Source organism: Ostrinia furnacalis, unplaced genomic scaffold, assembly GCF_004193835.3.
Source record: "Ostrinia furnacalis isolate ACB-3 unplaced genomic scaffold, ASM419383v2 OfSCF0767, whole genome shotgun sequence".
Lineage (NCBI taxonomy): Eukaryota > Metazoa > Arthropoda > Insecta > Lepidoptera > Crambidae > Ostrinia > Ostrinia furnacalis.
The window spans coordinates 486,662-513,072 of record NW_021131006.1 but is presented as its reverse complement, the minus strand read 5'-3'; the positions used below and the strand labels follow the sequence as shown (position 1 = coordinate 513,072).

The 26,411-nt window shown below is 36.4% G+C and overlaps 2 protein-coding genes across 2 annotated transcripts; one reads left to right on the top strand and one right to left on the bottom strand.

Annotated features, from left to right (window-relative positions):
- Positions 1-405: 405 nt before the first annotated feature.
- On the bottom strand, positions 406-6,255 carry LOC114349966 (sphingosine-1-phosphate phosphatase 1). The gene is made up of 4 exons (XM_028300573.1): positions 5,832-6,255; positions 5,369-5,619; positions 4,840-5,012; positions 406-1,081 (listed from the first exon to the last, which is right to left on the bottom strand). The coding sequence occupies exons 1-4, from the start codon at positions 6,253-6,255 to the stop codon at positions 664-666; spliced, it is 1,266 nt and encodes a 421-aa protein (XP_028156374.1). The 3' UTR covers positions 406-663.
- Positions 6,256-11,738: 5,483 nt separating this feature from the next.
- On the top strand, positions 11,739-21,984 carry LOC114349988 (lachesin). Its single transcript, XM_028300604.1, has 8 exons — positions 11,739-11,751; positions 11,803-11,973; positions 15,825-15,953; positions 16,364-16,502; positions 17,715-17,866; positions 18,263-18,370; positions 20,166-20,228; positions 20,528-21,984. Exons 1-8 carry the CDS (start codon positions 11,739-11,741, stop codon positions 20,746-20,748), a joined length of 996 nt encoding a protein of 331 aa, XP_028156405.1. The 3' UTR covers positions 20,749-21,984.
- Positions 21,985-26,411: the final 4,427 nt, after the last annotated feature.

The following is a 26,411-nucleotide window of genomic DNA, read 5'->3' as shown; positions in this document are numbered from 1 at the left end:
CGTTTATTTTGAAGTATCCACATCTAATTTGGAATATTCTATTTTAGGAATTCCGCATTCTACCATTGATCGTAAACCATCAATATTCAAGGTTTTCCGACGATTGGCTACAGTTATACAATGCTAAATTTTAACTCATTACATAAATTACACGTATTCGCTACACAGTGTAAAATGCTGCGTGCGAAATTTCCACTAAGTATGTTTTATTTGTGCATAATTATGAAAAAATAATGAATAATCTCTCTCGATATAATTGTCTAATAACATTTTACACACCACTATTTTATCACTATAGACATTTTTGAAGGTGATTAGGTACTACGCCTAATGAAATCTTCCATAACATTTTCACTATCAAACCTCTGATATCGCACCATACTAATCTAGACAAGCTTTTATTTAATAGTGAAAACTGAAAGATTTCGTTTCTGTATCTTAGGAAAACTTCAATGATCGCTTTAAATTTCTTTGAACAAAAAATATCGTTAGCAGTAGGTGGTTACACCAGGCACTGAATTTCACTCTGAATAGGTACTATTCCACTAAACTACCTCCCAGCATATTCTACTTAACTGGAATGTTGCGAGATACTTTACAAGGCTAAACCCACGCGAGCGAAGCCCCGGGCAGTGAAAATTTCGAACTCCACAACCGAAACATTTAAATTTCAGTATAATAAGTAGGCCTATTGATTTTCAGCAAATCGAACACATTAGGGAAAACGTATGTCGTGTTGAACCCTATCATTCCGTAAGTGAAATATTTGTAGCACAACTCGACGATGATTTTGTTTTTGTTGTCTAAGCTGTTCTCGGAGTTGCGCAGTTCGTTTTTGTCCTTGCCTAAGAGGGCACAGATGAATGCGTACGAGAAAGACTTGCCGATCGCTCTGGTTGCTAGGACTCCGCAGAATCCCAGTATGGTTCGGAGGATGGTGCATCCCAACATCTCGATGGAGGGCCAGATGATCTCGTAGGGGGGTGAGAGGTTGCTGGCGTGCATGTTTCCGAGCTGGTAGTTGGTCCATGATCCGACGAGGATGCCCGCACACACGCTCACTATCATCGTTGTGTCGCCCCTGATGAGATAAAAAAGATTTTAGAGCGGTTAAACCAAGGCACATGTGTGATGTGAAGATATTATAAAAAATGTTCTTGCAATTATTAATTTCGATGTATCCTTTATTCTCAAATAAACATGAACTTAGGAATTAAGTCTTATAAATCTATGGCGCCGTACATACCTATAATTATTTTCTATAATTAATTATAGTTTTTTTTATAATATTATAGATACCTAGGTGACTTGCAATGTTTGCCACTTAGTGCGGTGGGACCATGGTTAAAATAAATTACCCGTAGACCCACTGGCAAACACTGTTCAGAATAGTGGGACAACGGGTAAAAAAAATTACCCGTGGACCCACCAGGGGGACATGTTGGGGGGACCACGGGTAAAAGCCGGTTGGTTTGTGAATACGAGCGTTATACTATTTGATATTTTTTTTTATAAATGACATAATTCCTTAAAAAATCCGCGCCACGTGGTCTACTATAAATAAATAAATATCCTTGGACATTTACACTGCGCCTTCTAGTCGCAAACTAAGCATAGCTTGTACTATGTATGGGTACTAGACAACGGATATAAACATACTTAAATACTTTTTTTTTGTTAATACATACATATTATACATAGAAAACACCCAGACCCGTCACAGAATAAAATTCATCATTTCAATTTCTGCCCGGCCGGGAATCGAACCGGGACCTCTCGACATAGTAGTCCGTTCTGAACCACTACACCAAACGGCCGACAATAGACAATCTACCAATGGACTATACGATGAGCCAGTGTGGGGTGGCGACTGGGGAAAATAGGACAACTCCTATTTTCAGTGACCTAAGATAGTTAAAATTGCGAAACTGAACGCAAGTGATGGAAAAATCAGTCTGTACGACATTCCCCAGGCTTGAATCAATCTGTATGTCTAAACAATGTGATAAGAAACTACGGCGCCGTCTAATCAGGACATTCTAGATGTCTATATGGCGATATAGGTATCGATCAGGGGTAGAACAAAGACAAATAAGAATTCTTATAACCTCCTAAGACCCAGACTTGAAATAACATGGTACTCGTCAAGACCAAATTATGCACAAATTAGTTTATTGCTGTCAGACCCAGAGACTTTCTTCTAGCACGAGGCCGCGACAAAGTGGCATTTTCCTCGTTCGTCACAGCTGGTTTTGACAGTTTTTACCTTTTTTTGGTTGGCGACATTGATGCCATAGGCAATATAGCGCGGCAAGATTCGAAAAAACAATAGAAGACTTAAATAATATGAACAAAAAATTGCACAGTGGTCAGTTACGACTAAAACTTAATGAGGGCTATCGTTTTAGCACTCACCAGTTGGCGCCACTGTAGAGTAAGGTCCTGTCACTTGCTAGTAGCGAAGACAGTGGCGCCAACTGGTGAGCGCGAAAGTGGTAGGAGGACTATCGTATTTGTACTCATCAAGATGGCGCCACTGTAGAGTAAGGTACTGTCAATCGCAAGGGGTGCCAACTGTTAAGTATAAAAACGATAGCCCTCATTACAAAGCTGTGACTGACAGAGGTATTTAATTTTGTGCAAAATTATGTACGCGGGGTCTTAGGAGGATAATGAAATATTCCTTGGTGAGAGAGGAATGGATAGAGTCCAATGTATCAAGTCATCTAAATAAATAAATTATTATCTAATAATCTACGCAGTTTTAGACTTACCTTATCTTAATCTAAATGAGTCATAGTATCATGTGTAAAAATCTTATTATTCAAATTGTATGATAAAAATTAATGTTGTCTCTTTACAAATACTATACTAAAGATAAGAACAGTATAGACCAGGGTTTCCCAAACTATGGGTCGCGAACCAGTGGTGGGTCGGGAGCGAACATTGAATGGGCCCTGCTTGTAGAACGATACACCACCCTACCGATCCAACCGCTGGGCAGCGGGCGAAATTTCCCATTCCCGAGTTTGGGAACTTGTATTAGATGAGTTGTAACCCAGACAACTTTGGGTATAGTGGTTTCCAAAATGGTGGTATAGGGAGGTTTGGTCCTCAGATATGAATATGTCTATACTAGAGATGGGTTATACTAGGTAAATTTGATACTAGGTGCACCTATTCCGAGTATTTATTAATACTCGATCCAAATACCTGTTCCACCTAGTACGTAGTAATTTAGCATACTTGACGCGACTAGTGCGGACTAATCCAAGTATTATGACTTTAAAATATAATTTTCTTTGAAAAGATACAACCGTAGTATGAATAATGCAATTTGAAATTGAACAATAATATAATTCCTCCCTTCATACTTCAACAGGCTTTGGACTGTCAACTTAAAAGTTGGCGTATTTAAAAGATATCAATTTCATAAAAATATTTACATACTTTTTTCTTATTTACATGAATATGGTTTGACTACGTTTGTGTGCGTTTGCTTCGTCGCGCTCATATTTGTTTGGTTAGACAGAGACGGAGTGAATCTCTACGTTCCCACATAAGCTTAGCGAGAAATACTAGGTGCGCGTAATACACGACTACGGATTACGCAATAATAACCTCTATTACTTTCAGGGTAGGGTCGGAAATCGTGTAATTTATAAAATACTAGGTGGATCAAGTATTTTTTAACCCTTAAGTAACACCGTGGGGTAATTTTTTACCCCAGGCGCATAAAAATTGACATATCTTTTTTTCTACCGAAGCTAGTGCAATGTCGTTTTGTGTATTCTCAATGCAGAGTGTGCGCCTTAAGCTCGTAGACACGGGATGTGAAAAAAATCATCCGTTTGGCTCGTACAGGTAGTTGGGGTGGAAATTTACCCCAGGGTGTTAGTTACGCATGCTTTAATTTATCATCACCTAACATGTTATTAATAGGTTTTTACAATATGTAAACGAAATGAGTAAAAATTTATATGACGATTAAGTAGCACGTTGTATCGAGAATGCACAGAAATAAATAGAGCTTGATTTACATGATACTTTTCGAACTTTGAAGGCATCCCCTCAGAACACAGCGTTCATAAATTCGACACAGAAATAAAGCTCAAAAGTGATAATTACGTAATAATTCAGCGTGTCTGATGTGTTTTGAAAAAATAATTAGGAATAAAATAAAAAAAAATCATAATTTTAGAAAAAATAAGTTTTTTTATTTTCCTTTATTATAAAGCCAGAAATTTTCGATTTATTTCATTTTGTGTTTAAAATATGTATAAAACATCTATTCAATGTCCGATTAGTGTAAATTTTTGGTTCCCACAATACCTTCCTAAGATTTTTCTAGAAGACCATTGTGGATACTATTAGTTGCCAATGAACAATTCTTTGTTTTTTGTTATGATTGATTTAAGATGTTTCTTTATGCTAGATAGATGTTCTTTTAAAGCAATAGTATAATTTAGTGAGTCCATTAATATATTGTTATTCACAAATTAAATTGATTTTAAATATTGACTTAAAATTTTTCAATTTCCGTTTGGGGTATTTTTTTACCCCAGGGTGTTCAAAGTGTAACTAAAAATAAGGATGTTACTTAAGGGTTAAAATGGAATAGGTGCCGCCTAGTACTGTAAAATACCTAGTGTGTGGATCTGTTCTAGTAAATACGTCTCATCTCTAGTCTATACATACTCATATCTGAGGACCAAACTTCATACTGGTATTCTGTGAGTTCTATACCAAGCACCGGTGATGCTTTTAGAATACGTCCATATGTCCATTTGACAAGCGCTACCTACTTACCTGATCAATTAAATAATTAATTATAATTACCTTGTAGGGGTCCACTTGTCTGCATTAGGGTAGAATACTATCACAAGTATAGACAGAGCAATAACAACAACTGGAGCCCAGTAGCTTGAGAGCAGAACTCCGTCCAACCAGTCCACGAGTGGGATTAGCACAGCCAGAAGACTCGTCGACAGGAATAGACCGGCAGCTATGTCCTGGAATTTAAAATTTTGTGGCTTTACAAAATATGTTATTATTCTCTTTAAAATTAAAACATACAGTTTCAAGTTCAGATTCACCTTAATTGTTGATTTATAAACAATTAATTAATAATAAAATTATTCTTTGGAGATCAACTTCTTATCTTAGCTTTATGGCAACATTAACCAAAACATGATCATTGATAAGTAATTTTGATGATATGTTGTTAAGAAAGTTACACAATATGCTAACATCTAACATTATCGTTGAAGGTAAACTCTACTAATTAAAATACAATGATGTTCTCATACAAAATGTAACTAAAGACCACGTAAATGATATGAATAATTAAGCATATTCACCAACTTACCAAAACACTATGCATTCCAAGATAAACTCTGCTCACACAAATCAGGGTGCACCACGAGACAGCAATTACTGTGCCCCAGTGCACGGGATACTGGTATCTATCCATCGTATAGAATAACACTGAGAATGGTATCGACACCCCAACCATAGCATGTGTCGAAGGCATACCATACTCTATCGCCCATTTCTCTTGCAACTTTTTAACGGGATATCCAGGCCGTGGCCAGCGGACAATATCCTTGATTCCTTGACCTGTAAAGCAATTAATAAAATGAGTATCACTCTTGATCTTAATAAAAAGGTGTAGATAAAACCTATTCAGAAATAGAATTTTCTATGAAGAAAAATAAAAAAAAATAAACTAAAGGCTACTGGATATTTAGTTTAGTAGAGAGTATATTAATAATATAGTTTCTAGTTGAGATTAAGAGCATATTTGGGCCAATATTTACTACTATACTTACCTATGTACATCACAACGGTCCACACCAGGACCACTCTCCTGCCGACAGCGCCATCTATGTTCCAGAACCAGAAGGGGATGAACGTCGCGTAGAATATTTCGTCCCCAAGCGCCGTACCCACCACGAACAGGTAATACCAAAACCTGTTGTTTATCGTACACACCACCTCTCCTTTCCCACTCTCCTGGGACACATCCGTATCATACGACGACTGGGACGATTGCGAACTACTTGATATGTTACTAGGAATCCGCTTGTGCTGCTTTAAGTCAAACTCTTCGGTCAAGAACTCTTTCCTATCGGAATGTAACACTTCGGATGATTCATTGCTCTGTCGAGTACTTTTGTATATCACTCCGAAAAAGTTTTGCACCTTCACTACTAGTAGTGGATCCTTCAAATATTCAATAGCGTTGTCCCACATTGTGTTTCAAAATAAAATCACCATTTATTTTATTAAATAACTAGCCTTAATTTTACTAAAAGCGTGGAAAACCAATTTTACGACCGTCGTACACAGCACACAGACAGATGATAGGTAAGATGACATTGACAGTTGACAGTTTTGACAGAACAATTGACGTATATAAAGTGTCAGTTAACTGACATTGATAGACGTCATAAATATTTTTCTTCTTTTTTGATATTGGCAATACACGTCGTGGCCGACTTTATTTGTGCCATTTTCAAGTTTCAAGTGAGACGAGTTACAACATAGAGGATAATTCCTCTATGAGTTACAAAATGAGACCAAGAAGGATGGGACTTGGGTTAATTAAATGATAGAATGAAGGATGATAGATGATACCCAGTGGCGGATTTACCAATAGGCCAAGTAGGCCAGTGCCTAGGGCGGCAGATTTAGAGGGGCGGCAAATTTAGCTAATTTTTTTTTTCAGGAAAAAAAATTACAATTTTATACGTATACACAATCCATATACATATAAATAAACGATTAATAAACGCACTGTAATATATACTTAGGTACTTATGTGATCATGAATTTTAAAATATTCCAATATCGTTTTTTGTAGAACTTTAGCTATTGCAATTTAAAGGAAATTTAGTGCAATTTATTTTGAAATTTACTTTCTTTTATAAATTTTATCGTACATACATATTATATGATTCCCTTGACGTTTACAACATTCGGTCAACATACATCAAAATTTTGGAAAACTTTCGTAAGCGCTCTTGCACACGACGCCGCTACCGCGCCGCCGCCGCGCCGCACCCGCGCCTTCGCGGCGTCGCCGCGTTTTGCATTGTTTATACGCGCCGCGTGAACACCGCTGCCGCGCCGCCGCCGCGCCGCGCGCGAAATTATGCTTTGACGGCGCGGTGGCGGCGCGGCGGCGGTTTTACTCGGTGCGTATGAACAGTGTAGCGGCGCAGCGACGGCGCGGCGGCGGCGCGGTGGCGACGTCGTGTGCAGGAGCCCCTAGAGTTACCTCAAAATGGATGCAGGATGGATGAATGCTGCAGAGTTTTTGGATTATTAGAGTACCTTTACTCTGCTCATAAGGTAACCCCACAATAAGAAGTCTGCTGGAATGAGATTACCGCTTCTTAGAGGCAGTAGCTCATAAGGTAACCCCACAAAAAGAAGTCTGCTGGAATGAGATTAGCGCTTCTTAGAGGTAGTGAGATTTCACCCCTGCCTAATTGGTTTGTTGCATTGAAAGGATGATTAATTTTTGAGAGCGCTATACTGGTAGGCTGAAAAGCTTTTTGATTTCAAAGCTGCAAGATTCGCAAGGTTATGACCGGAGCACTTGGTTTCATCAAGATAGGGCTGCGTGCTAAGATTAATTAATCTAAGGCTGCGTGTCACACTTCAACTGAGAGCATTTAGATGGTAAGAGACATGTTCCCACAAAAAAATAATTTCAGGCAGGGGTGACATCTCCTGGCTACCAGGAAGCCCTGATCTCACTCCAGAAAACTATTTTTTGTGGTGTTACATTAAGAATAGAGTATACTTTTATAATCCAACAACCATGCAGCAACAGAAGCTGAGCATTCGGCAAAAAATTGAAAATATGTTTCGAAGTGATTCTGACGAACGCATTCCAAGATTTTGATGTATGTTGATCGAATGTTGTAAGCGTCAAGGAAATCTCCTGGGCGATGTAATTTAATAAAGGTATATTTAAAAATAAAGGACATTGGGAACTTTAATATGAGAAAATGCCCCACGGCGGACAAAGATGAAACGTATTTTATTTCAAAGCTTTATACTTGTCGGTATATTCACTTAAAGCGCTATGTTGTGAGATATGGGAATTCTGAGATATGACGAGTCTAAGTTGAAAATATATTTGTCTAAAATGATTTGATATTTTTACATGTTATGTTGTTTGGCATTACAGAGTAACCAATAAAAGTAAATAAAATAATATAAATGAATAAAAAATATAAATAAAATAATATAAATAAATAAAATATTATAAATACTTAAATTAATATTAGACAAGATCTCATATATTACTCCAACCCAAAATAAGTAGCTAAGGCATTTGTGTTATGGAAATCGGGAACGACGAACCACAACACACCCAAACCAGAGACAATGTGAAAAGATCGTTTTCTATATTGTCCCGGCCGGGAATCGAACCCGGGACCTCAGGATTGGCCTGAAAACCGGTGTGTGCGCCTCTCCGCCACGGAGGTCGTCAAAAATGTTACCTAAATGTAAAATAAAATAAAATATTAAAACTTCATTTTCTCAATATTCCCATATAAGAGAGAGTAAAAAATAGCACGGAAATTCATTGGATATTAGTATGTATCATCTGTGATAGGTTTCGTTTGTGTCCGCTACTTTTCGAAAAGTGGGGCAAAAAGTTCCCAATGTCATTTCATTAAATTTTCTATAAATTGCAATAGTTAAAGTTCTATAAAAATGTACAGTTTTCGTTTCCTTGAATTTTCAAAAGTGAATTTTCTTCTGGGCCACCCTGTATTACCAAACCTTGGTCTTTCTGTTTACCTTTAAGTAGTTTGTNTCATCTATAGTTCCAAAATACTGGACTGTCCTGTCGATGACATTGACAGTGGGGCGCCACCGTCAATACTGGATCGCTGGTTCATATTTTTGCCATGTTGGAAACCATATAGTTGAACGATGGTAGCGCCCCCCTGTCATTGAGTTTGGTGGGACAGTTCAGCGTGGGTCATCTATATCCATATCTGTGTATAGTTCCATTGATAGACGTCATAAATATTTTTCTTCTTATTTTTTGATATTGGCAATAGGTACACGTCGTGGCCGACTTTATTTGTGCCATTTTCAAGTTTCAAGTGAGACGAGTTACAACATAGAGGATAAATCTAACTTGTATCCATATCTGTGTATATAGATGACCCACGCTGAACTGTCCCACCAAACTCAATGACAGGGGGGCGCTACCATCGTTCAACTATATGGTTTCCAACATGGCAAAAATATGAACCAGCGATCCAGTATTGACGGTGGCGCCCCACTGTCAATGTCATCGACAGGACAGTCCAGTATTTTGGAACTATAGTTCCATTGATAGACGTCATAAATATTTTTCTTCTTATTTTTTGATATTGGCAATAGGTACACGTCGTGGCCGACTTTATTTGTGCCATTTTCAAGTTTCAAGTGAGACGAGTTACAACATAGAGGATAAATCTAACTTGTCTTTATCAAAATTACAAATCTAGAGCCATTTTCAGTTTCGTTGTTAACGAAGCGTTGAATGGCGCGCTCGGAGAGGCTTAGTTCAAACGATCATTGCAAACGTTGTAATAGGGATAGANTCAGGCTATACATACCAAAAATTACACGATATTCTTGCCCGCGGGCAAAAGGCACGATGACACGCGGGCAAGACGTTCCACATACTTAATGGTAAAAATCAAAATTTAATCAATCGTTCTAAAGCGAAAGCCTACTATAGACAGACAATGAATTACTCTAAATATTGTTTTTATTTGTGATTGTGTCCCAAATAGAGATGGGTAGTGGGTAAAAANTACGCAACGCTCTTTTTTATGTTTTTCTCAAAACCTATTAAGTGTATTTTAAATATAAATACATAGGCCCCTCACAGACATTTTAAGATATCTTTTGATGTATAACACATATTTTTAATAATGGTAATAAATTTTTAGGACAGTTTTTTTACGCTCCTGAAAAGTTGGCATTTTTCACTTGCGTACTTATTCCAGGAAGGGTGCGATATTATCCTTCTTTTGATGGAAATAGAATTGAATTTTAAAATAACTTCGCCCATAGGGTTTTTTTTTCTTTTTGAGTTTATCTTCGATGACATGATAATTTTTTATTACAATTAAAAACCTTGTACTAACCAAAACATCCAGGCTTAATAAATAATTACAAAAATTGGAGTTGCGTAATATTTTTTGTAGGAACACGCACGTAGTAAAACAATTTATTTTTGCTTAGATGCGCGCCCTCAAACCCATGGGATCACAATCCTTGATATGTTCTGCCCAAACTACCTAACTGACGTGCGTAGAAAAAGCCGCGCAGTTACTGAAATTAATAGGGCTCGTGAAAAACCGAGCAAATAAATACGGAAGTGCCCTGGGGCCTTTGATCTCAGATGGGCACGTAGCTTAATAGGCGAGCACTCACGTACTAGCTCGTTGTGTATACAGTTACATCGTTCGGCCCAGTGATTTACGAGAGACACGCTCTGTCCGTGAGCACTGAACTAGTGTTTCACTAGCTCATAGATAAGCTTGGCGTTTTCAAACGTTTTTCACCGCTATCTATGCAAAAACGGCTTTGGCCGTCAGATGGGAACATTTGTACATTGGCCCCAACGGGCCCATTTTTCCTCGAGAGCGTTCGCTACAAACTTTCTAGAAAAATAGCTGGATGTTACAATCAAGTTGTGGTGCCATTTGATAAATAAAGTCATTTCCCTTGTACCTGAGAAATGAAAATGTTATTTTATAAAGGCTTATCCAAGTTCATTGTAATATCGAAAATTAACAAAGTTACCTTTGTTGTTACTTTGTGCGATGTCGGTGCTGTAATTTTAATGAGACTTGTAAATAGAGCTTAATTGAGAGTAAAATTAACTCTGAGCAGCCATATAATTATGCATGTGTATCGCTAACGATATGTGAGCTTACGAAACCAATTTTACGAGTGTTAAAATACGGGCTTTATAACTAACAAAATAAGAATTTATGATTCGTAATAAATGTGCTCACAGTGGGCGCCATAATTAATTTAAATTCAGTCAAATATTTATTAAAGATTTGTATCGCGAGATTTATGTTTAAATCCAATTCAATGAACAGGGAAAAATGCGAATAAAGTAGGTGTGTATTCCGGGGAAATTTATTCTCTCAGCGGCGAGTTACAAACGTCTGGTATAAATTACCTGTAGCGCTCTATTCTATTAATTTTGAGATAAAATTAGACTTGCGTTTTATAAAGTGTATTCTTCGCCTGTTGTTATAACAAAATATAATATATTTATTTTGCTTGTGTACTGGACTACGAAAATCAAGAGAAGTTGGAGGAGAAATTTTTATTCGTGAGGGTTCCACATTTTTCGCCAAACAATACCACACTGTATAGACCAAGTGGTTAAAAGACCCTTAGTTTAAGTGCTCTCCAAAACACTGGAGAACTTTTAATAAAGATTTTTATATAAGATTCGGCCTTTTGTTTCATATTAGAGTTACTTAGGCCTCTTTTCGGCCTTTAATCTTTACTGTGCGTAAGTGGCAGATACATTTTCATAAAATTCGGAGTTTTAAGCTAATTATAGACTAAGTGCAAATAAATCCAAGCTATTGTGTGTAGATTTTCAAATGGTCTAGATCTAGTGCTTACTCAACTCTCTTGATCCGAAGGTTTGACTTTCCTTGAATAGTTACGCTATTAGAATTGTAATGCATTGTGATTGTAGGTACTAAGTATTGTTTTTCTTAACCTTTCTTCTTTTTTTTCCACCAGTGCCTCCGAACATAGTAGACGAGGGTACGAGCGGAGACGTGGTAGCGAGAGAGGGGCAGGACGTGAGTCTGTCCTGTAAGGCCGACGGGCGGCCACTCCCACGCATCCTTTGGCGGCGGGAAGATGGCACTAACATTCAACTTAGGAACGAAGTCGGAGAGCTTCGGAAAGGTAATGGGACATTTTTAACGCATTCATATAACGGACCCAGTAAAATGACATTTCTTAGTTAAGTATGCCAAATTATTTTTCTACGGCGTTCTCCTTTTTTTTGAAGTCGATTAAAAAGTCATACCTACTACTTCTTCGTTTACGAAAATTTCAGTAGGATGTCAAAAACGCATACCACATTCAGCATAAGAAACACAGATTTTTCCTTTAATTTTAATACTTTCACATAAACTTAGCTTAAACAAAATGTTTATTTTAATTTGTTTGTACTACAAAAGTCAATTACAAGAATAATCAAATTAAAATTCCGTCAGCTTTTCATAAGTTACCCGTAGCCGGCGTTTACTAAGAAATAGTTTTACTAAGTCCCGGCCAAGAGATATACCGGCCATAACTCCGACCGTGTGTTGCTAACAATTTTACCAGACAAGAATTATAATTAACTGACTTTGCGCTATAATACGAACTTTGCCCTTTTATTAAGTTTAGCAGAAATGCGCAAAATTAAACTCTTTTTAGAAGATAATTCTTTTTGTCCGGACTATGAAGCCACCGGTTGTAAATTTAGTCTCCACGATGTCTGAATATTTGAGAGGACTTAGAATATTTACAGTTAGAACTTAATTAAGTTTAAGTAATGTTACACTAGCTTTTGCCCGCGGCTTCACCCGCGTGAAATTTAGTTTGTCACAGATCGTCATAAATTATATCCTATATGTTATTCTGGATTATAAACTATAATATTGCAAAGTTTAATCAAAATCCGATCAGCAGTTTTTGCGTGAAAGAGTAGCAAACATGTTAACATCCAGACATCCAAACAAACTTTCACATTTATAATATTAAGTAGGATTATGTACTTGTACCTACTCGTAGTAAAATATACATAGATGATGTTAACTATAATAATAAGACAAAAAGACATACAGTTTCTACTATTAGCATATTATAGTATAGTTTGCAGTATATTTGTAATTAGACTAGTTAAATAAATATTCAGAAGAGAGAAGAACCTAGGTTCCGCGCCAAAAAACTTCGTAAAACACATCAAATATACAATTCTTATGACGATGTATAATTTAACCCTACAATGCTCGCGGTCGAAGTTGGCTCGCATGAATATTCATAAAATAATTGTTTTCCGTGAAGTCCCGGATAAAATTAGGGGACCGCGGAAGTTTTTATAAATGCTTCTGACAGTCTCAATTTACGGCGTCGCGGCAGGAGGGTTCTTTGTGCCCGCTAGTACTTTAATTCTCCTAGTCACTGTTACGATATATTTTCGCAAAAGAGTTATTATGAGAGCATGTTACACAGTTATTCTGGCCGCAGTAATATTTTTCACATTTTGAAGTAGGATTTTGTTTTAATTGAGCTGTTTTATTATTTGTTTTATGTTTGCGAAGTAGGAAATAATTGATGTTGTATTTTTGTAATCAAGCCACTTGTTTATTATTTGATTCCAAGCTCTGCTTGATGATGGAAACGAAATAAATACATAGTCAATTAGTCATGCTTATACAGGGTGTCCCAAAAACAATGGATAACCCTGTAACCATCGATAGGCCTCGCCATGATCTCCCTAACGTCCATTTTTGACCCCAGTAAAAATATCACCGTTTTCAAGATTTTTAGGTTTTTGTGCATTTTTAGAAAATTGCCACCTGCAATTACTTTTTCTCATGCCATTTCTACAAATGAGGATACTTTTCAATCTAGTTTTTTTCCTTATCACAAGGGATAGTTAGGCTATCATAAGAAAAGATTAAAGTTTAACAAACTAGTTTAAAAGTATGAAAATTTTAAGATATTGCAGAGAAGAAGGAAAAATTTATTCATTGTCTTGCACTTTTGATCAGCCATCGTGTAAAAAAAATGTAGGAAGACCATCGTGCCCATTACCTTAAAAACTTCCTTGGTTAATTGAGATTCTGAAAAGGTATCACAAGCCAATGTATTTTGTATTATTTTTATCTTATGGCTACTTGAATAGCAACTAGTATGAAAACTGCAAAAATGAGTTTTTCTCGTAATAGTTAAACTAGGACTGCATAGTGGCATTAAATACAAATGGATAATTTTTAGCGTAGGAATTTAAATAAAGCAACATTTTATCATCATCATCATCATCATTTCAGCCGTAGGACGTCCACTGCTGAACATAGGCCTGTACCCTAATGATTTTCATAATGACCGCTTGGTAGCGGCCTGCATACAGCACCTTCCTGCTTATCTTTATGAGGTCGTCGGTCCACTTTGTAGGTGGACGTCCTACGATGCGCTCTCCGGTACGTAGCCTCCACTTGAACCCTGCTGCCTCAGTTCTGCGAACTACTGTGCCTTGCCCTTTGCCACTTCAGCTTACTGATCCGTCAGCGACTTTAGTTCGTTTACAGCTCTCCTAATTTCTGATACGGTTTCGTAAAGAAACCCGAGCATAACCCCTTCCATAGCACGCTGTGCAAAAAATCCACGTTTCCGAGCCGTGTATCATCACGGGTATCTGTCTATAGCAGTCTTTCCCAAAGTGGGTGATAACGCCCCGAAACGATATTAAAGGGGGGCGGTAAGAGACCCAGAAATAAAATCGGGACGCTGTTTAGAGGCTTGGGAGGCGTCATCTACTAGGAGGACTCTTAGACATCGACTGAGCTCGACTCTTGACTACAAAAATGGGGGGCGCTAAAAAAGAATTTATTCTCAAAGTGGGCAGTAGACAAAACAAGTTTGGGAACCACTGGTCTATAGGCACATTTATAAGGTGTAAAACAAAAATTAAGTAATCACAAAAACGCAGAACGGACGGCCAATGGGGCAACAGGGTTCAAGTGGAGGCTACGTACCGGAAAGCGCATCGTAGGACGTCCACCTACAAAGTGGACCGATGACCTCATAAAGGTAAGCAGGAAGGTGCTGGATGCAGGCCCCTACCAAGCGGTCATTATGAAAATCATTGGGGTGCAGGCCTATGTTCAGCAGTGGACGTCCTATGGCTGAAATGATGATGATGATGATGATAAAATGTTGCTAAAATGTTGCTCTATTTAAATTCCTACGCTAAAAATTATCCATTTGTATTTAATGCCACTATGCAGTCCAAGTTTAACTATTACGAGAAAAACTCATTTTTGCAGTTTTCATACTAGTTGCTATTCAAGTAGCCATAAGATAAAAATAATACAAAATACATAGGCTTGTGATACCTTTTCAGAATCTCAATTAACCAAGGAAGTTTTTAAGGTAATGGGCACGATGGTCTTCCTACATTTTTTTTACAAGATGGCTGATCAAACGTGCAAGACAATGAATTAATTTTTCCTTCTTCTCTGCAATTTCTTAAAATTTTCATACTTTTAAACTAGTTTGTTGAACTTTAATCTTTTCTTTTGATAGCCCAACTATCCTTTGTGATAAGGAAAAAAACTAGATTGAAAAGTATCCTCATTTGTAGAAATGGCATGAGAAAAAATAATCGCAGGTGGCAATTTTCTAAAAATACACAAAAACTTAAAAATCTTGAAAACGGTGATATTTTTACTGGGGTCAAAATTGGACGTTAGGGAGACCATAGCGAGGCCTATCGATGGTTACAGGGTTATCTATTGTTTTTGGGACACCCTGTATGTATGTATTTACAATAAAAATAAGCTTATACTTACAATAAAATTATTTTATTCCTTCACATGACAATTAATACCTACAGCGGTGGCAAATAAGTTGTTTCTAATTTTAAAAGGTCTAAAAAACAAATAAACGGAATTCACTAGATCAGTACCTACTACTTTTCAGGAAACTTTCAAAAACTTCTTCGTTTATCATAAGAAAAACTAATTTGTAACGTTTGTACACAGTGGACATGTACATGGGTCCCAACTTGAACCTGACGAAGGTAGAGCGCCGGCAGATGGGTGCGTACCTCTGCATCGCCTCCAACGACGTCCCTCCGTCCGTCAGCAAGAGAATTATGCTTAGTGTTAATTGTAAGTATATATATCTACAGTACAACAACTGATTCAATGCAAGTGTAGGCTAAATCCACCTTTTACCTTTGGTAAATTAGAGACTAAATGACCTGATTTTTTTTTTAACTCAAATTCTCTTGTATTAATAAGTTGAATGTCTTTCAGTGAAAAGTTAAGCTGTTAGGATCTTTTCTTAAGTAAAAATAATTAAATAGTCAAAAGCTGTTGCAAAAATTTATTTTAAGTACTAACAGCACAGCCAATAACATAAAAAAGTTTACTTTACTCGTAAAACTTACCCACAAAAATTCTTGAAGTCTTACTAAAATGGGTTGCATTTACTTCCAAAAGATGTAGCTATCATACATTGACAGCTAGAGGGTTAAACATTTAGAAACAAACATAGTAAAATGATATTTTTTTTACAGTTCCTCCTTCAATAGTGGTATCTACAAAAGTGATAGGAGTACCAACCAGTTCATATACGAAGCTAGAGTGCTTTGTAGAGGCCTACCCTCAGGCAATCAACTACTGGCTGAAAGGTGGCGAAGAAATGATCCTCTCTGGGTAAGTTAATCAACAGAGAAGAAAATTATAACATTTTACAATGATTTTCATTTTTTTTATCTCTTTTTCCATGTCCTGTAAAAAGAACACAGTGTGTAAAAATTTTTTGTCTTTTTTATAACTTTCGCGAATTTATTTTAATTTTGATTTAAGAACGTTTACATTTTGTTTTTCTCTATGGCTTGCGTGACCGTTAGCCAGTGTCGAGTCAAATTTATTTCAAGACAAGTTCTGCATTTAACCAACCTTTTTATTCTGCATTTTTTTATTCCATTGTAGAACATTGCAGCTTGCGGGTTGAGTTCGAAATTTAAATTCTCCGTGAAAAAATAAACTTAAATCCGCGCACGTCAGTTTCCAGCCAGTATTCCAACTTTGAGCTAGTACATTCGTGATTGCCTCTACACGTCAGTTCACAAACAATAGTGATGCAGACACATAGTCGATTGGGGCACTTTTTATGACGTGAAAACGCCATTATAATATTTTTGGTATTTTTATAAAGTGAAATTTCGTCTGGATAGAGTCCATAACGTCTGGATGTGTTGTAAAAAATATAATGAAGATTTTAGTCCTTGAAAGTTTCTGCTAGGGACGCTGTACCTACAATCCGTCATACATATAATGTCACTTTTTTACGCCAGTCGACATCGAATGCGTTTGACGCTACGCCCCCTGTACATTTTAGGGCTCGTTCTCACGGCAATCCACCCACACGACAGTCCAGTTTTGGATGGTAGTTTGGGAACCTGCACTTGATCCCGCAAAACTGGACTGCCGTGTGAACATACGTATTACTGTGTGTTTTGAATTACAAATTCGAAGGATCGTTTTTTTGCGGGTCACTGCAAACGATAATATGTTCGTGTGAACGTTAATATTAAAACAAGTATACTAAACTAGTGGCCGCCCGTGACTTCGTATGCGTGGATCTCGTTTTACCCCCTTAGAGGTTTAAGTTTTCAAAATCCCGTCCTAAATACCTTCTAAAAGGAACCCCATGCAAAATTTAAGACTCCTAGCACTTTAGTTTCTGAGATTTCGTGATAAGTGAGTCACTTAATACCATTCGTTTTTATAAATATAGATAACGGGATCGTTGAAAAAACAGTTTCTGCTAAAAACAGGATGTCTCAGTGGGAACAAATTCTTAAGCTAATTCACAGTGTGCCATAAATAAAGATCAAATCTATAAAAACATATTTCTTCCAGGGAAAAATACCATATATCAGACGAGCGCGTCTCCGCTTACCAAGCGCGGCTGTCTCTGACCATAACCGACTTCATAACGGAGGATTCCGGGACGTACACGTGCGTTTCCACGAACACCATCGGCAAAGCTGAGGGAACCATACGGTTGTATGGTAAGTTCTTAGTAATACTTCGTTTGTTAACTTTAGATTTGTAATAATATAACCGAAGTTAATTGGCTTAAATTCAAAAGTATGGGTATACTTTTGAATTTGAAAAATTACCCTTTCATTTTTTAAATTAGGCCATTTTGCAATTATGTCATTCTGAATATCGCTGAAACACCGATAGCGGCTATCTACCTACGGAGATAAAAAAAGATGGGATTTCATGTTCTTTTGCGCTGCTAGAGAATAAGATTAATAATTCTACCAATGGACTGCCTATGAAAGACTGTTTAATTGTCATAAAAGTAAAGCTAACGCTTAATGTATTAAGTCCAGCCTACAGTATAGGAGACCATCGAAAATATTACAGCCAAAACTTCAACAAAAGTGTTCATTTGACAGAAATCAAAATAACCACCACTACAACCACGACGACGACGACTACCACGACTACAACTACTACGACCACCACGACACCGCCTCCGACCACTACGGAGTATTTCCCACCACGTAAGTTTTAAAACAAACTTTATTTCAATTTATTATAAGTACTAGCGGCCGCCCGTGACTTTGTACGCATGGATCCCGTTTTACCCCCTCAGGGGTGGATTTCGTAAAATCCTCTCTTAGCGGATGCCTACGTCACAACATCTACAGTCAGTCACTGAGTTTAGTTATTTTATATTTATTTAGATTTAAAAAATCTACAACACTTTTGGCCTTTTGAGTATATTAGGAACTATGATAAACTCCAAGTTACGGTTCAACAGTTCTCGGATAGAACCTTTCTTCCAATATAATTTCCTTTGACATAATACTTAATTCATCTCTATCTAGAATCTAAATTTATCACTCAATGCCCCAATTTTACCCCTTAATATTAACTACTGCTCACAAAAGTACATTAACGTATTTTATAAAGGACTGCTCACAAAATGAGGGACTGCAAAAATAAATTACATATTGGCTCATTCTGCGCATAACTAAGTGAATAACGGACGAACGCAAATAACGTTTATTTAACGTAAATGCGCCTATTACCGCCAGTTTAAGCTGACTTCGGATAAACGTTAGAAAATTAGATATAAGACGTGGTGATAGAAAAGACACTTTAATTTATTTATAACAATGATGAAGTAATCTTTGAATTCAAGTAGTAACAATGAGTATTCAATCACACAATAATTAATAAATAGCAATTTAATCTGAATAAGCAGTTGTTTCTATTACCGACCTATAGACGAGGTGTGTTTCTATTAACGTTTTTTTTGTTTCTATTACCGACCGCTAAGAATATTGCTCTTCAATTGGGTATATTGCAAGAGGCACGGGTTCGATTCCCACTAGTGGTTTCAGTGGAATAATAACCGGAATATACCATAACTGCATGCTCGTATAATGACAAAAATACTTTTTGCATCTGACAAATCACCCTTCTGCTCAGAATCGGTGTTGTTCTCCTGCACTTCTAAATCATCCTCCACCTCATCATTGTCACTCTGGTCATCATAGTTGGAGTCCGAATCTTCACACTCTAACAGCGCCCTTATCCTTTCTTTGTTCATTGTGACGACAAAAATGGCTAAAACAAATTAATAATAATAAAATACAGTAATACTTAATTGATATGAAACGCCACTAAAATATGACAATACATTTTATTGAGTAATATTGTAAAATAAAACAATAGTAACATACCTGAAGTAGTTACACGTATACCCGCGTCGGTCTCACAGACCGAATAACAGCCAAAAGTGACATACATACACTTGGCATTAGAGATCGCCCAACACTAAACAATGGCTGGCCACAAATCATGAAGCTACTAAAAACCGCAAAGTCATAGAGATAATACTTTTTGAAAAAACTACGAATTATTAGTTCGTCGGTCTGAGAGACCAACGCGCGGGTATAGGAAGGTTAAGGAAACTAAAGTACGAATTAATATTGTTATGCAAAAACATGTTGGTATACTCATTTGTGACATGTTAAAATCGCTAATTAATAACAAGGTGCACCTTAAGTAGCTGGGAGCGCGTCAGTATGAAAAGTGCGTCTGTTGCGGGCGCGTCCCATTTAATATGAAATAACTCCGTTTACTGGTTATTTACGAACACAAACTTTAATCGTTTTGAACGTCAATAAACATATCTAGATATTTTTTAAGTAACGTGTTTTCTGGAACCTGTTATTATGTCTTTTATGAAAGAAAGAAAAATAGGGCGGTAATAGGATACAAATTTTGGGGGGTCGTTAATAGGCGCACTTACGTTAATATGAACATTAAAATGAGTTGTTATTACAGGTTTCGTCGTACCGCTCCAGCCAGCCGAGCAAAAATTTTACACGCCCGATGTCACAACATACGGTGAGTTCAGTAGCTTTAATTATTTTAAAAGAGTATTAGCTAAATTAAAGGTGGTGGTGTAGAGTCGAGTACCTACTTTTAGAATACTGGAAAAATAATCATTGCAAAAGAAATTAAAAAAAAAAACGTTTTGCTTCATATTACTTTTATAATAGTGTCGTACTGGCAGAAACTGTCTGCTATTCATCCACTTTAATTATTTTACTATGAATAATTAGAAAAAATATTCTTTCTGTTCTGTTCTGTATTGTTGCGTTCTTTAAAACACGTAAACTAATATTAAATTAATTTATTTATAGACACAATGCAAAACGTCATTGAGCAGTCAGTTCTCGACAACAATTGGCTACCGACTGCCGAATCTACGGGCTCCACCGGCCATCAAGCATTGCCCCTCCCCACTCTCGCAATCATTTCGGGGTTGCCATACTTAAAAACATTTTTGTTACACTCCTTCGAAGCACTCCTTTTATGTATACGTAGAAATCTAACAAAATGTTTGATACAGGGTACGAGATGATAAGTTATTGTTCATTTATTGATGACGTAATCATTGTCAATTTAAATACTAGTAAATAATAGCTTTGTACCTCGTTCCGTAATGAAAGATAATTTCATAAATACATAAGCCAGTCATTAAAGTGTGTATTAATACATAAACATGATGCAATAATGTAAATTTGAGGTGTACATAATTAAAATAATGCTAATTTTAGGGATTTCAATAATATTGTTACAAATGTAGAACAGTCTAAGTTCTGATATTGTGATAGGCTAAGTTAAACTCTAAATTGTAATGGATATGACCGCCATTATTTATAACCAAACACTTTATTACACCTTGCTGGAATGCGATTTGCACACCTTCCCGCGTTCGCATCGTCCGTATTAGAGCGTCGATGTGACGTCACGGCTGCTGGGTGCGCAGCGCACTCGACCGGGTTGAACACAATTTCTAACTATTGTCTTTAGTTTATCAAAGAGTGAAATATTGTTTGGACTATAATAATTGTTTTATCATGTCTAAGATTTCTGTTGGAAATTCATTTTGACAAGTACATTGATATTATGTATATTTGTACATAATAAGATACTGAATAAAGCTAAAGGTTTTAAAATACAAAATTTTCGTAACTTAACTAAAGTTTTCTTCGCGCTAACTATAAAAAATGCGTATATACCTATTACAACTTTATTTCACGCAATCTGATTTTAATATTTAGCTTAGCTTTATTAATTCTGACTAAACATGGTCTAAATATACTCCCAATCCCTTAAATTTTACTTCTTTACATTTGAGCAATGAATAAGATATTACTATTTTTTGTCGTCCAACGAAATCTAACATAGCAGTATAATCATAAAAGGCATATCAAATATTGTACATATAAATATAAAGTGTACATAAATAAAAGGTTAACTTATTAGATTAAGGAAAATAATTTGTAAGTCCTAGAAGCTCTTTCAATTTTGTTTCCAGGAAAGTCTCTTATTGCTTTGAATTAAGTAATAGGCCTTATAGCAAAGTGTATTGTATTGAGTATGTAATTTCGTTATTTGGTATAATTCAATCTTACAATTTATCTTTGTATTTCGCTAAATGAAGTTATTTGTAAGCGTTATTTAGTTTTAGGAACATGTTGTGTAAATATCGGTTGAGTAAACAGCAAACAATCGTATTACGGTGTATAGGTAGGTGTTAATTTAACCAATCACAGTTACCTACCATGAAATAAATTGTACATAATAATTCAATAAAGACACAATTTATAAATATTTCATGTGTTTTTTGCATACTACCCCTTTATCTATTCCCATTTCTCGTTCCCACTACTGCAATTCCAAAATTCCAGGATCTACAGCTTGATTTCCAATAAAAACCAAACCAGTGATGATCAAGTTTGTCCAGGGGAAAGTTAAACTGTCAGGACCTGCAACGATATTATACGAAAGAAAAAAGGTTGAGTTCCATACTCCCTACAGTGCAAAGCGGGTGATTGATGACAAACAAAGGTAGTATAATTTTCAGAAAATAATGTATCAGGGTCAGTTAAAAGAATTTTTGATGTGGTCCATTTCTATGTGTTCCACCTGGTGAGCCCTTATGGTGGACTTATATTTTTGGCGTGTTGTGTCGTGATCTATCAGAACGTAATCGGTTTCATACATACTATAGATCTAACGATTAACTCAGTCAATTATTAAGGTATGGGAGCGGCACGGGAGGGTGTAAGGTGAGGGGTAACGTCAAACGTCAGGGAGAATATAGTTCCAAAATACTGGACTGTCCTGTCGATGACATTGACAGTGGGGCGCCACCGTCAATACCGGATCGCTGGTTCAGATTTTAGCCATGTTGGAAACCATATAGTTGAACGATGGTAGCGCCCCCCTGTCATTAAGTTTGGTGGGACAGTTCAGCGTGGTTCATCTATAATCAGATCTTCTTCAGATTTATAATTATACAGGGTGGAAACGTTAAGTGATCTCACTCGATTATTTCTAAACTATACAAGATATTGAAAACTGTTTACTGATCCTGAAAGTGCTTCATGATCTCTTTCAAACGGTACCAATAATATGTTACAGAATAAACTGGATCTATCTGAAAATTCAATGTTTCCAGCTTCCATACTAAATGTATGCCAGACCACAGCCAGACACACAATATTAGAAGTGTACTTTTTTTATTGAATAATAAACTCTTAAAATAAACTCGTAAATTGTATTCTGATTTAAAATTATTCATGAAAAACATTGGTTTTAGGCTTTACTTGCTATAATTTTGTCAAGAGATGAGTGTCATGACTGTGGTAGTACTAAATGTATGGAAGAAGGAAACATTGAATTTTTTGATAGATCCAGTTTATTCTGTAACCTATTATTGATACCATTGGATAGAGCTTGTGAAGCACTTTTAGAATCAGTAATCAGTTTTACGATATCATGTGTAGTTTTTAAAATAATGTGACTTTACCAAATGTATGGAAGCTGGAAACATTGAATTTTCAGATAGATCCAGTTTATTATGTAACCTATTATTAATACCGTTTGATAGAGCTCATGAAGCACTTTCAGGATCCGTAACTAGGTTTTTGATATCTTGTATAGTTTAGAAATAATCGAGTGAGATCACTTATCGTTTCCACCCTGTATTATGCTCTATCACCTCATAATACGTCAATGTCAATAGGGATGTTTCCTGGGTAAAAAAGCAACAGTTTTAATTAGTCCGTCAGTTAGCTTATCAAAAACTACTCAACACGTACTTTTCACTTTTTAAAACTAATGAAAATGTAAAGAGAAGCACTATAACTTTGTAATTATTTGTTTGATTGACAATCAAAAATATACTACGTGTCCAATATTTTTTTATACTAAAATTAACGGCCTAAAAAAATTTTTTAGGAAACTAGCCTATCCTGCCTACCCATACCTCAGGTACTGACAGTTAAGTGCTAGGTCTATTAAAGTACGGTAACTGTGGTGGTGGTCCGTTCTGATGCGTCACGTCATCACATGTCAGACAAATAAATCCATCTTTAGCCACTTGCTATTTTACTCGAAAGTAGTTGTCGCTAGAAGATCAGCTTAATAAATAGCAAAATGCCTCTTTACGCGCGCCGATGTTTCAACCGATGGAAAGTGACCATCGTCGCCCATAGACATTTGCAACATAAAGGAGATTGGCAATCTGTTGAAGAGCTTTTAGAAACTAGCACTGGCTTTGAAAGACCCAACGCTGTAACGTCAAATAATCACTTCGGGTGATAATGTCAACCGCTATTTGCTGAGAGGTGTTTTTTGTTTGTCTCTGATCGTTTCTTTTTCTCAATTTATCAATTGATCAACTACAATTCTTCGGATTATTTTATTCTATAGGTAAAATAAAAATTATTCGACGATTGACAAGTCCATTGTGATCTTTCAGCTATCGATTGTTACTTAGCTCAAAATATTCTTCCAAATCCGTTGAGTTATTTGCACAATCTTCATTGTGATATAAATCTCAAATATCTGTCCTCTTTGCAATATTTGCTTAGAACTAACACCGTTTGTTTGCTATACAAAAGGATAGCGATCAATCCCATCGAATTAATCCAAACATGCAATTCCCAAAGAAACAAAGGCCGTGCCAAGATAAATCTGAAATCAAATTAAATTCAAAGGTCCTTTTGTTTGGCGAAGCATCAGCTCGTGCAACCGCAGTCTTTATTTATTGTGTACCTACGTTACACCTTTCCAACTCTTTGTGATGCAAATAACGTGCCCAAAGACAATTTATATGCTAATTTACCTATCATTGCATAAAATCGGACGGTTGTCTATTTATCTGACCATAAAAGGTATGGTGGGCTTGTTTTCTTTTTATTTCGTGAATAGTGCACTTTGTCTCGGAGTTTCTTAGGTGGAGGTAGGAAGAAAAATAATGATTGTAAAATAAACTCAGTTTTATTTGTGTTAAAGCATCAGGTGTGAAGGAAATAAAATAAATTGCTATTAACAACAATTAATTAAACAATTTACACGTCGTGAAATGCGAGGATTACCAAGAATTTTAATTTAAAAAATAAATTCTGTTCATATAAATGGAATCGTTTCTCGGAAAGAAATAAACGAATTTGATAAATCGTACTGTTGTTGTGGAACGTTAAATAAACACCTATTTCTCATATCATAATCTGAAATCTTCAGAATGATTGAGGAAGGAACGGTGTAAAAATATTACGATAGACGTCTCCCTTAATTATGATGTCGCCGTCGAGTTTATAAATAAGGAAAATGACAAAAATCTGCGAAAGAACCATTAATATTTCACAATAACGAACTCGAGACCGTTCGAGATATTTCTTTGTTTAAAGAAAACAAGCAAGTTTCATTGGGAGATTCATCAATTTGATTATTCGTCATTATTGTCGAGAATCGTTGTGACACGGCCGGGGAAATTCTGTACATTTTTCAGATGTTCCAGCCGAATCAAAGGGCAAATTAATGTGAGAATCGTTGACTACTCTGATTGAAAGAGATTTTTCAATTTATCAGATTTTAAAGAGAATATTTCGGTAGTTACTGTGACCTTGATAATGGATGATTTTTAGAGATTGTGTTAATCTAGACAATTAACCAATATGAAGTGAAGTGCCTAGAAGAGAAGGAGTGACTTACTTGAGCAGAAGATAAATAGGTACTTAAGCATGTCACAAGCAGTCACCGAGTAAAACTCTATGACAAATAGAAATAACTTAAGTAATATTAATAAATGAAAACCAGCAGCTTCAAGCTTTATATAATTTTAGTTTGTGTGTGTCAACAAAGCTGTAATACGAGTGTAAGTTAAAGATCAGTAAGTTTTAAGAAGTTTCAGTTTTAGATTCCAAGACGCGGTTATTACTAACTGCTCATTTGGCTCTCTTACGCTTTTCTGTGCACTAGTGTGAGTTAAAGTTAAAGTTAATTTTCTCAGTTGGCTAATTGCGATAATAATGGAGTTAAGTTAAGAAAACACATTATTTGTTTGGACAGTTTAGTGTTGTATTGACTCTCGTCTAAAAAAAATCGGCTGTGACAGACGGACAGACGGACAGACGGACAGACGGACAGACGGACAGACGGACAGACGGACAGACGGAAAAAGAGGAGGATCGTAGGACTTCTGAGAAGAAGTGTCCACTCTGTTGTCTGAGTGGTCGTGGTCGTGAATTGTAGTGGGCAGATATTAACCGCCTCACGATGTCTCGCCATCTTTGCCTGTTGGAAAAAAAGTTTGGTTGAAAGTGTTGGAAAGTAGGAGTATCCCCACCGATTTTAAATTGTCAAAAAATAAATAAAAGCCCCACAATTTCTTTAAAGTTGATATGGCAACTTGGAACACGGGGCATAGTGTGAGTTTACGTCAAACGCATTCGATATCGAAAATATATGAAGATTTTAGTTCCTGAAAGTTACCGCTTGGGGCGCTGTACAATCCGTCATACATTTAATGTCACTTTTTACGCAGTCGATATCGAAAGCGTTTGACGTAAGCTCACGCTGCGCCTCCAGGACTTACTTACATTCTTGTTTAACGTAACACTTGATGTATATCAACTGGAGCTCCCATTTACATAGCGAATATCGTGTGCGGTGGCACCCTTGATTAACATTCTTATCTAGATACGACCTGCGAAATATGGCGTAGGCTAA

Bases quoted from the DNA above. Each gene is read 5' to 3' on its own strand.
- LOC114349966 (XM_028300573.1), bottom strand. From the start codon at position 6,255: ATGTGGGACAACGCTATTGAATATTTGAAGGATCCACTACTAGTAGTG. The intron at 5,620-5,831 runs GTAAGTATAGTA...ATTGCTTTACAG, and splicing joins GACCGTTGTGATGTACATAG to GTCAAGGAATCAAGGATATT. The intron at 5,013-5,368 runs GTAAGTTGGTGA...TTTAAATTCCAG, and splicing joins TTGGAATGCATAGTGTTTTG to GACATAGCTGCCGGTCTATT.
- LOC114349988 (XM_028300604.1), top strand. The intron at 16,503-17,714 runs GTAAGTTAATCA...TATTTCTTCCAG, and splicing joins GAAGAAATGATCCTCTCTGG to GGAAAAATACCATATATCAG. The intron at 17,867-18,262 runs GTAAGTTCTTAG...TTCATTTGACAG, and splicing joins GGGAACCATACGGTTGTATG to AAATCAAAATAACCACCACT.